Source organism: Pungitius pungitius, chromosome 12 (assembly GCF_949316345.1).
Source record: "Pungitius pungitius chromosome 12, fPunPun2.1, whole genome shotgun sequence".
NCBI lineage: Eukaryota > Metazoa > Chordata > Actinopteri > Perciformes > Gasterosteidae > Pungitius > Pungitius pungitius.
The window spans coordinates 6,123,634-6,135,658 of NC_084911.1; the positions used below are offsets into that span (position 1 = coordinate 6,123,634).

General features: G+C 40.5%; 1 protein-coding gene across 1 annotated transcript; it reads left to right on the forward strand.

Moving 5' to 3' along the window:
- Window positions 1-384: 384 nt before the first annotated feature.
- LOC119219915 (myosin heavy chain, fast skeletal muscle-like) lies at window positions 385-10,823 on the forward strand. The gene is made up of 40 exons (XM_037475423.2): window positions 385-433; window positions 509-746; window positions 988-1,131; window positions 1,244-1,400; window positions 1,503-1,530; window positions 1,636-1,738; window positions 1,822-1,914; window positions 2,001-2,064; window positions 2,284-2,382; window positions 2,479-2,582; window positions 2,665-2,803; window positions 2,900-3,018; window positions 3,117-3,266; window positions 3,337-3,507; window positions 3,603-3,909; window positions 4,072-4,136; window positions 4,219-4,306; window positions 4,378-4,495; window positions 4,592-4,715; window positions 4,827-4,963; window positions 5,052-5,307; window positions 5,477-5,719; window positions 5,808-5,984; window positions 6,085-6,230; window positions 6,347-6,437; window positions 6,530-6,919; window positions 7,108-7,234; window positions 7,320-7,438; window positions 7,593-7,789; window positions 7,908-8,091; window positions 8,197-8,362; window positions 8,456-8,580; window positions 8,834-9,142; window positions 9,227-9,430; window positions 9,518-9,643; window positions 9,751-9,921; window positions 10,002-10,106; window positions 10,176-10,271; window positions 10,377-10,508; window positions 10,705-10,823. Exons 2-40 carry the CDS (start codon window positions 528-530, stop codon window positions 10,720-10,722), a joined length of 5,811 nt encoding a protein of 1,936 aa, XP_037331320.1. The 5' UTR covers window positions 385-433; window positions 509-527; the 3' UTR covers window positions 10,723-10,823.
- Window positions 10,824-12,025: the final 1,202 nt, after the last annotated feature.

The following is a 12,025-nucleotide window of genomic DNA, read 5'->3' on the forward strand; positions in this document are numbered from 1 at the left end:
GTGCTACGCAAATAGAATGTCTTATTGTTATTATTATTATTATATGACTATTGTAAAGGCAAACAGTTTAGCACTATAGCACTATCAAAGTACTTTATGGGAAAAGTCTTCTAAGTGACAACAAGTAAGCATTACAAAAGAAGACAACAATTATTTTGACAAAGATTGACCGAAAATTTAGAAGATCGACAAAATTAATTAGAAAGGAAGATGCAAATGACAACTACAGTTCAGTAATAAAAGTGTATGGAGCCACGCATGTTTGCTATAACCGGTTAGAGTTCATGTAGTAGGGTGACTGTGGTTTACTATTGTCAGCATTACAGTGGACACTAGAAAAATGTTCTGTCCTCTTCAATGATTATTTCAATCTGTCTTTAATAGCATTCCAAGGTCACAAAAGATCAGTGGCATTCCTTTGGGATTGGCAAGGGTAAGACATCACCAATAACACAAACCTCCAAGTCAAATTGAGATATCCAATCCAAATTCCTACATCTCTTTTCAGTCCCCAATAAAGTGCCACAATGAGCACAGACGCAGAGATGGCGGCCTATGGCCCTGCGGCAATTTATCTCAGAAAGGGAGAAAGGGAGAGGATTGAGGCTCAAACAACTCCATTTGATGCCAAGACAGCCTTCTTTGTGGCTGATACTGCTGAAATGTATCTGAAGGGTAAACTCGTCAAAAGAGAGGGTGGCAAAGCTACAGTTGAAACGTTGTTATATGAAGGAAAACCATCAAAGGTAAGTGTAATTGTGCATGAAACCTTAATGATCCCAAACTTACTCACGACAGTTCTATAAAAAGTTTTCACATTTTGTATTTACTTCAAATACTTTCTTAGCAGAGAAAAAGATCAAATGTATCCAACTATTATAAGATACTATGTGACTTGACCAAAATGATATGTGTTAAACATCGGTGAATTCATTCTTATGAACGATGAAATGTGATGACATCACATTTACTGCATTTTCTTTATAGACTCTCACTGTAAAAGAGGAGGACATCCATCCCATGAATCCTCCCAAGTATGATAAAATTGAGGACATGGCCATGATGACCCATCTCAATGAACCCTGCGTGCTGTATAACCTCAAAGAGCGTTTTGCATCATGGATGATCTATGTGAGTGCTTATATCTACATTAACATACTTCCTCTCTGAATTTATATATACAATATGTCAGATGTAGCAGAGATAAATCCCAAATATACAATGAACTTTCATTCCTTTACAGACCTACTCTGGCCTCTTCTGCGTCGTGGTGAACCCCTACAAGTGGCTTCCTGTATACGATGCTGAGGTTGTCAATGCATACAGAGGCAAGAAGAGGATTGAGGCTCCACCCCACATCTTCTCCATTTCTGATAATGCCTATCAGTTCATGCTGACTGGTAATATTTCTTATTTTGCAAAGACAACAGATTAATTTGTTCAAGAAGATATCACCTCAAATATGACTTTATTTCCACAATACATCATATTGTTCATTTCAGATCGTGAGAACCAGTCTATCCTTATCACGTGAGTGAACACACATATAACATAATCAAATATTATTTCACATTAATATATTAAAGGAGAATGATTTGACTCATGTTTTATCCCCTTTTGATTTCTTTCCTCTAGTGGAGAATCCGGTGCAGGAAAGACTGTCAACACCAAGCGTGTCATCCAGTACTTTGCAACAATTGCAGTGGCTGGTGCAAAGAAGGAGACTAGTAAAATTAAGGTATAAATCATCGCTTTTAATGAAAAGAAACAACACGTTAATGGTTTCTTTGCAATCCCAATGCTATTTCTATGTTTTTGTAGGGTTCACTGGAAGATCAAATCATCGCAGCCAACCCTCTGCTTGAGGCCTATGGTAATGCCAAAACTGTGAGGAATGACAACTCTTCTCGTTTCGTAAGTGTTAAAAGGGCATGAAAAGTATATACACTTTTTGAGGTGCCTATGGAAAAATCCTGCTAACTTCAAGTTGACGTGTTTAGGGTAAATTCATTAGAATTCACTTTGGAACCACTGGCAAACTGGCCTCTGCTGATATTGAAACGTGTAAGTAATTTTCTACATTTTGTTGAAACACATTTGTTTTAATTTTCTATTGGATATGAAGGTAGTTTTAAAAACAACTTTAAAACATTTTATGTCACTGTATGTTATGTCATACAAGATGCCTGTTGCAAGACTGTGCAAACATATTTATATTGTCAATAACAATGATATGATTTCAATTCAACAAACTGTAGCCTCACATTGATTTGTAAATCTTAGATCTGCTGGAAAAGTCCCGTGTCACCTTCCAGTTGTCTGCTGAGAGGAGTTATCACATCTTCTATCAGCTGATGACTGGCCACAAGCCTGAGCTCCTTGGTATGTTACAAATAAAATTTGAGATGGACGTAGATGTAAACGATCCTAAAAAACAACACTAAACCTTTCTGTTTATTTGTTATTGTTCTCCTCCAGAGATTCTCCTGATCACCACCAACCCCTATGACTACCCTATGATCAGTCAGGGGGAAATCACGGTCAAAAGCATTGATGACGTGGAGGAGTTCATTGCAACAGATGTAAGACAACAATTAGTTCAATGGATAGTATACTGGGAAATATGTTTCGCATACCGATAACCTGAGTTACTCCTCATTTCAGATGGCAATTGACATCTTAGGCTTCACTGCTGAGGAGAAGATGGGGATCTACAAGCTAACAGGAGCTGTGATGCACCACGGCAGCATGAAATTCAAGCAGAAGCAGCGTGAGGAGCAGGCTGAACCTGATGGCAATGAGGGTGAATAATATTATTCTCACCACGTAAATGTTCTGCTGTATAAAATACCATACAAGTTCATATGTATTTAGTACTCCTTCTGTTTCTCTCTGTCAGAGGCTGATAAAATCGCCTATCTCCTCGGTCTGAACTCTGCTGACATGCTGAAAGCTTTGTGCTATCCAAGAGTCAAAGTTGGAAATGAGATGGTCACCAAAGGTCAGACTGTGCCACAGGTAACAAAAAGGAGATTTGAAAAAAATAATGAAATGTTTGCATTGTGATATAAAAATATTATTTAAAGAACCTGCCACATTAAAATGATTACTTCTAGGTCAACAATGCTGTCAGTGCCCTGTGCAAGTCCATCTATGAGAAAATGTTCTTGTGGATGGTCATCCGTATCAATGAGATGTTAGCCACAAAGCAGCCGAGACAGTTCTACATCGGGGTGTTGGATATCGCTGGATTTGAGATCTTCGATGTAAGTTCAGTAAAGGTGATACACAGTACGAGCACTGAATGTCTGTTTAACAGATCATATACCTGTTTAGTACAACAGCTTGGAGCAACTCTGCATCAACTTCACCAATGAGAAACTGCAACAGTTTTTCAACCACCACATGTTCGTCCTGGAGCAAGAGGAGTACAAGAAGGAAGGCATTGATTGGGAGTTCATTGACTTCGGCATGGACTTGGCAGCCTGCATTGAGCTTATCGAGAAGGTGAGACAAAACTGTCAGTTAGAACTGAATTACTCTTTTCCAAGTATGTCCTAAATTGTTAATTACTTTTCATATGACTAAAACTATCCTTTCAGCCAATGGGCATATTCTCCATCCTTGAAGAGGAGTGCATGTTCCCCAAGGCCTCTGATGCATCTTTCAAGAACAAGCTGCATGATCAGCATCTTGGCAAGACCAAAGCCTTTGAGAAGCCAAAACCTGGAAAGGGCAAGGCTGAAGCTCACTTCTCTCTGGCTCACTATGCTGGAACAGTGGACTACAGCATCACTGGATGGCTGGACAAGAACAAGGACCCCCTGAATGACTCAGTTATTCAGCTCTACCAGAAAGCTTCAAACAAACTGCTGTGTTTACTTTATTTAACCCACAATGCACCTGAAGGTAAGGAGTTATGCAAACGAGTAATTTGAATATTCATGCTATTAGGAGATGAAACACAAAGAGAAGAAAAGAAAACAATTTAGTAGCATTATTGCAGAGAAGAATGATTAAATATTTGTAAAATCTGTTCTATTAATGAAATTCAATCATTTTTTCAAACAGAGGGTGGCAAAAAGGCTGGAAAGAAGAAGGGAGGTTCCTTCCAGACTGTGTCTGCTCTTTTCAGAGTATGTATCGTTTAAAGTCTTAGGATAACAACCAAAAAGTTAAAAAAATATTGACCCATTTTGTTGGTTTGACGCTTCACAGGAGAACCTGGGAAAGCTGATGAGCAACTTGAGGAGCACCCACCCTCATTTTGTCCGTTGCTTGATTCCTAATGAATCAAAAACCCAAGGTCAGTTGTTCATAATTCAAACTTCTGCGCTTTAAAAAAAATATACGTTTTACCCAGTTTGTTTGCAACAGGTCTTATGGAGAACCACTTGGTCATCCACCAGCTGAGGTGTAACGGTGTGCTGGAAGGCATCAGAATCTGCAGAAAGGGCTTCCCCAGCAGAATCCTCTACGCTGACTTTAAGCAGAGGTAAATGGCTGTAGGACTAATTTAAGTAATTATCATGTCATACATGGGACTGAGGATGGAAGGCAACATTGGTAACACCATTATTTTCTATTGCAGATACAAAGTATTGAATGCTAGTATAATCCCTGAGGGACAGTTCATTGACAACAAGAAAGCTTCAGAGAAGCTGCTGGGCTCCATTGATGTGGACCACACTCAGTACAAGTTTGGGCACACAAAGGTACATTCTTCTGTACATTCCCATCAACATTATTAACAGAATTTCACTAATGCAGTTATTCTATTTCATCCATGTGTGCTAATGAAAAATGTTGTTCTTTTGACAACGTAGGTGTTCTTCAAAGCTGGTCTGCTGGGTACCCTGGAGGAATTGAGAGATGATAAACTGGCTTCGCTGGTGACCATGACTCAGGCTCGCTGCAGAGGTTTCCTCAGTAGACTAGAATTTGTTAAAATGATGGAGAGGAGGTATGATTTCCATACAACATGCTGTATGATCTGAAATTAAATTCCTGTGTGATCTCAACCTAAATACATTTTTATGTTCACTTATTAGAGATGCAATCTTCACAGTCCAATACAACATCCGCTCATTCATGAATGTGAAGAACTGGCCATGGATGCATCTGTACTTCAAGATCAAGCCTCTTCTGAAGACCGCTGAGACTGAGAAGGAGCTTCAACAAATGAAGGAGAACTATGATAAGATGAAATCAGACCTGTCTACTGCACTGGCCAAGAAGAAAGAACTGGAGGAGAAGATGGTTTCTCTGCTGCAGGAAAAGAATGACCTGCAACTACAAGTCGCATCAGTAAGTGAAGTCTCTTGCAGCAAATTCAACCATCAGGGGGTCATTCTACATAGTCAATCTAGCATTAAAATTATATTTTACATCAAACAAAAAATAATAAGATACTCAAAGTGTTCTGGTTAATCTAAAATGCGTTAAATGTTTTACACCTTGTATGTTAAAAATAAAGGAAGGGGACAATCTCTGTGATGCTGAGGAAAGGTGTGAGGGGCTCATCAAGAGCAAAATCCAGCTCGAGGCAAAACTCAAAGAGACAACCGAGAGACTGGAGGATGAGGAGGAGATGAATGCTGAGCTGACTGCTAAGAAGCGGAAGCTGGAGGATGAATGCTCTGAGCTGAAGAAAGACATTGATGACCTGGAGCTCACCTTGGCTAAAGTGGAGAAGGAGAAACATGCCACAGAAAACAAGGTTGACAAAACTACTAAAATATTTATACAATATCCTACTGTTTGAAAAGATGCTAAACTAAAACAAACATCACTCATTCTCATTTCAGGTGAAAAACCTGACGGAGGAGATGGCCTCTCAAGATGAGTCCATTGCCAAGTTAACCAAGGAGAAGAAAGCCCTCCAAGAGGCTCACCAGCAAACACTTGATGATCTCCAAGCAGAGGAAGACAAAGTCAACACTCTGACCAAGGCCAAGACCAAGCTGGAACAGCAAGTGGACGACGTAAGAAAACATTGCTTTTGACGTTGGTAAAAGTACCAACTAGTTAGAGTTTTAGGATTTATGTCCCATTGTACAAATACAAAACATTTTATTTCAAAAGCTTGAAGGATCACTGGAGCAAGAGAAGAAGCTTCGCATGGACCTTGAGAGAGCCAAGAGGAAGCTTGAAGGAGATCTAAAACTGGCCCAGGAATCCATAATGGATCTGGAGAACGACAAGCAGCAATCTGATGAGAAAATCAAGAAGTAAGTTATTCTGTTATTTTCCATCCTTACTTTCAACAATTGTCATGATACAACAAGATTATTCTGAGAGGGATGTCATTGAGTTATTGAGTAACTTCCTTGGTCTCCTCTTTCAGGAAGGACTTTGAGACCAGCCAGCTTCTCAGCAAGATTGAGGATGAACAGTCTCTTGGTGCTCAGCTGCAGAAGAAGATCAAAGAACTCCAGGTAAAGTAAAGTACATAAGTATCAAACTCAGTTACTAAAAAAAACTCTAAACGTTTAATAAGTTGCATCGCTAATACTATCATCAAATCCAGGCTCGTATTGAGGAATTGGAGGAAGAGATTGAGGCCGAAAGGGCGGCTCGGGCAAAGGTGGAGAAGCAGAGGGCTGACCTCTCCAGGGAACTCGAGGAGATCAGTGAGAGGCTTGAAGAAGCTGGTGGAGCAACAGCAGCTCAGATCGAGATGAACAAGAAGCGGGAGGCCGAGTTCCAGAAGCTGCGTCGGGATCTTGAAGAGTCAACCCTGCAGCATGAATCTACCGCCGCAGCTCTCCGCAAGAAGCAAGCCGACAGTGTCGCAGAGCTGGGAGAGCAGATTGACAACCTCCAGCGTGTTAAGCAGAAGCTGGAGAAGGAAAAGAGCGAGTACAAGATGGAGATTGACGACCTCTCAAGCAACATGGAGTCCGTTGCTAAAGCAAAGGTGTGGGAAATTGTTTTAGCATCAATGTTTGAGTATTGTCAACTTAGGTTTAAATGTATCAACATATTTACCATTTTCAAATGGATATGATATGATCATATTAAGAATAGTCATACAAAATGAGCTATCGATAAGCAGTAAACGTCTGTGTTGAAGGAATACTAATTTAGCACGTTTAATATTGATAGGGGAACTTGGAGAAAATGTGCAGATCTCTTGAGGACCAGTTCAGTGAGCTCAAATCCAAAAATGATGAGCATGTTCGCCAACTGAATGACATCAATACCCAGAAGGCTAGATTACAGACAGAGAACGGTAAGTCATCTGCATCCCTTGAATGAAAAGCCCCCAGTAGGTGAGTTAACCCATTCAAACAAGTTGTTCAAAAATTGTCTTCCAGGTGAGTTTTCACGTCAGATTGAGGAGAAAGAATCTCTGGTTTCCCAGCTGACCAGGGGCAAGCAGGCGTTTACGCAGCAGATTGAGGAGTTTAGGAGGCACATTGAGGAAGAAGTGAAGGTAATCCTATACCAACACAGCCGACCAATACTTAGTGAAACAAAAATCTTGTGGAAGTTACAGTGAAACTTTCTTCCTTTCTTCAACAGTTATGTATTTATTTTTGCAATGTAAATGTAGGTCAGTAAATAAGGTATCTTGTAATGTTAAACAGGCCAAGAACGCCCTGGCCCATGCCGTCCAGTCAGCCCGCCATGACTGTGATCTGCTCAGAGAACAGTTTGAGGAGGAGCAGGAGGCCAAGGCAGAGCTGCAGCGAGGGATGTCCAAGGCCAACAGTGAGGTGGCCCAGTGGAGATCCAAATATGAGACTGATGCCATCCAGCGCACAGAGGAGCTGGAAGAGTCAAAGTACATGAACCATGTCTACTGTTCCATATATTAAAAGGATTTGTAATACATTGTAGCTTCAATAACTGTCTTTGTAGAAGAATGGAAGCAAAAATGTATCTTTCCGTGTTCACTGCAGGAAAAAACTTGCTCAGCGGCTTCAGGATGCTGAGGAATCCATCGAGGCTGTGAACTCCAAGTGTGCGTCTCTGGAGAAGACCAAGCAGAGGCTGCAGGGTGAGGTGGAGGATCTCATGATTGATGTGGAGAGAGCTAATTCTCTGGCTGCCAACCTTGACAAGAAGCAGAGGAACTTTGATAAGGTAAATAGATCATAGAAAAAATACTGATTCATTGAAAAGTTGTTCGGAAATATTTTTATATATACATATATATATATATGAATTTTTATATATATATAATTTTAGGTCCTGGCAGAATGGAAGCAGAAGTATGAGGAGAGCCAAGCAGAGCTAGAAGGAGCCCAGAAGGAGACTCGCTCTCTCAGCACTGAACTCTTCAAGATGAAGAACTCTTATGAGGAGGCTCTCGACCAACTGGAGACCATGAAGAGAGAGAACAAGAACCTGCAGCGTATGTTAAACAGTTTTACTTGAGGGGAAATAGTATTGGTTATAAATCTCCTAAAAGTGTAATTTGTTTTGTTTTGTATTATCTTTCCTGTAGAGGAGATCTCCGACCTGACTGAACAGATCGGTGAGACTGGGAAGAGCATCCATGAGCTGGAAAAAGCCAAGAAGACTCTGGAGACTGAGAAGACTGAAATTCAGACTGCACTGGAGGAAGCTGAGGTACAAAAATATCAGGAATTGACGGGGACCTACAAAAAACATCCAGCAGGCAGTCAGTTCTTTAGTATTGTTCATCAAACAAACATTTACAGTTACAGAATGTAATTGGATCTTTAACTGTACTTTGGTCTGGTACACTGGTACGCAAAATTAAGATCAAAACGCTTGCTCCTACAAAAAAGTTCTTTAGCATTCATCACAACACCACAAAAGTGATGGAGGAAATATTTTGATATTTTGAAATTACACCAAGGGTACGCTGGAGCATGAGGAGTCCAAGATTCTCCGTGTTCAACTGGAGCTCAACCAGATCAAAGGTGAGGTTGACAGGAAGCTGGCAGAGAAGGATGAAGAGATGGAGCAGATCAAGAGGAACAGCCAGAGGGTGACGGACTCCATGCAGAGCACTCTTGATGCTGAGGTCAGGAGCAGGAATGATGCCCTGAGGATCAAGAAGAAGATGGAGGGGGACCTGAATGAGATGGAGATTCAGCTCAGCCATGCCAACAGGCAGGCCGCTGAGGCCCAGAAGCAGCTGAGGAACACTCAGGGACAGCTCAAGGCGAGTTTGGTTGAATAGTTGAAAAATCCTGTTTGAGGGTAAATAAAGTAAATATTAAGTATTGATTGTTGATTATGATTTCAGGATGCCCAACTGCACCTTGATGATGCTGTCAGAGGACAGGAGGACATGAAGGAGCAGGTTGCCATGGTGGAGCGCAGGAATGGCCTGATGCTGGCTGAGATTGAGGAGCTGAGAGCCGCTCTAGAGCAGACGGAGAGGGGACGCAAAGTGGCCGAGCAGGAGTTGGTTGATGCTAGTGAGCGTGTTGGACTGCTTCACTCTCAGGTTTGTTGTCATTATTTTACAAGAAATCTAGTACCCTGAAAATATGTTACAAACATCACATTAAACACGTTTAATTTTAACCTTCAGAACACCAGTCTCATGAACACCAAGAAGAAGCTGGAGTCTGACCTTGTCCAGGTACAGGGTGAAGTGGAAGATTCAGTTCAGGAAGCGAGAAATGCTGAAGAGAAAGCCAAAAAGGCCATCACTGACGTGAGTCTACGTCTCCAACTCCTTCATGTTATGTTATGTTCTACTTCCATGCACTCAGATGTTTATTACAGCTTATGTAAGAATTTGAGACCATTGCATCATTTCAGGCTGCCATGATGGCAGAGGAGCTGAAGAAGGAGCAGGACACCAGTGCTCACTTGGAGAGGATGAAGAAGAACCTGGAGGTCACAGTGAAGGACCTGCAGCACCGTCTGGATGAGGCTGAGAACCTCGCCATGAAGGGTGGCAAGAAGCAGCTCCAGAAATTGGAGTCGAGGGTACGTACTGTATGTAAGTAAGCACAGATCAGATAAATAAAAGAAAATCATGATCTATTCTTTATATCATCATTTAACAGGTTCGTGAGCTGGAAGCTGAAGTTGAAGGCGAGCAGAGACGTGGAGTTGATGCTGTTAAAGGTGTCCGCAAATATGAGAGGAGAGTGAAAGAGCTGACCTACCAGGTACGTTGAACTGATAACCGCTTTAATTCTCACTGTATTTCATTGCTAATCATTTTTTTGCCGATACAGACTGAGGAGGACAAGAAGAATGTGACCAGACTTCAGGATCTTGTGGATAAGCTGCAACTTAAAGTGAAGGCTTACAAGAGACAAGCGGAGGACGCTGTGAGTCAAATAGATAATGTGACACATTATTTACAGTGGATTTACTAATAACATCAATCCTAACTGCCTTGTGGCTTTATCAATATGACTTAATCCCCTCCACAGGAGGAACAAGCTAACACTCACATGTCAAGACACAGAAAGACCCAGAATGAGCTGGAGGAAGCTCAGGAGCGCGCTGACATCGCTGAGTCCCAGGTCAACAAGCTGAGAGCCAAAGGCAGGGATGGTGGAAAGGTATCTTGGTTGTTTGCACAATCACAGCATCCATTGCATTGACACAAGAAGTCAGTAAACGTATTTGTTGCTGTGCACTTTCATCATTGACAGTCAGACAGTTCAAATCACAGATCATATTGTACCTATTCATTAGATATTTGAATTTCCAACAGAGAATAACTATGCTAATTGATTTCCCTCTCTTCTTCTTTAGTGTGAGTCTGCTGAGTGAGAGTAATCCTCGGATCAAGGCCTTTCAACAAAGTTCATAAAATATGAACTTGTGCCTGGGGCTTTTAACTTTTCAATAAAGGTTATAATTGCAATCCAGAACCCTGTCCTTTCCTTTCTGACAACTTATTTGCTAGAGCATTAAGCCATGCTATAATATACTGTATGGGCAGTGCTATAAGTGTGTGAGAATAATAACACCGCACCCAAAGTTCAAATGACCTTGACTTGTCAACATGGAGCAGAATGAGGTCTTGATACCACTCCATCAATCCCTGAGGACTTTAAGGGTACTATGATTTCACAAGGCTTCTGAGATCTCTTAAAGGGAAAACAAGTAACTACTGTTACAATATAGCAGCAAAATAGACCATTTAACAAAGAAAACCAACCCAGAACATCTGTGCATATATTGAAGAAACGTTTTTGCAAAATGTACATGAAATATATTATAAATGAATTGGTTATGGGTCATTAAGTAAACCATGACATGTAGTTGTGGTTAAAACTGTCAATCACACAATACAGTATGGATCATCAAGTACAGGCATATGACACCTTGTGTGCCACCTTATATGTACTCTCTCTGTCTCCGTCATCAGTGTATGCTGACTGGACACACAAGGACAGCCTTGCAGATGTCTTTCTATTTCTGATTATACTGTACAACCTTGAAAGTGTTACAGGTCATCAAGAAATACACTTGCCCATTGCAATGTTTGATACGCCCCTCGCAGCATAGCTCATACCCACATCAAGTAACAGTATGTTAAATGTGGAAGAGATGGAAGAAGTTCTATTCTAATTAACCAGGTCAAAACCAAGTATTTCTGTGGAAGCCTTTAATTAGAATTCAAATAATTGCAAAAATCTAAGTGAAGGAAAAGATCAATGTATTTCGTAAATGTAAATTAGTGCCCATTTTTATATACTAATACTTGTGCTTCATTAAAGGTTATTACATTTATTCTGCAAATCTGGCTATTAGAAGTAAAAGAGACCCCAAACTTTCCTGAGCCTTGAAATATTTCAGCTTAACCCCCAACAAAAATCAATATAGAATTCTCATTAAATTTAATAAATTGATTATATATGAAAATTCAAAATCAGAAACATTTAATTGCCTGGAATGTTGGACACAATTGTCATGGTTGGTGGTGCATACATAGGACTGAAAAAAAGTGAATAATTTACAATTAAATTAAAGGAAGATAATATTAAATACAAATACAAAAGATGAAGTGCACAGGCAAACTGGTATGGTGTTAATACCATACTAAATCTGTCCTATAAATATATCCTCC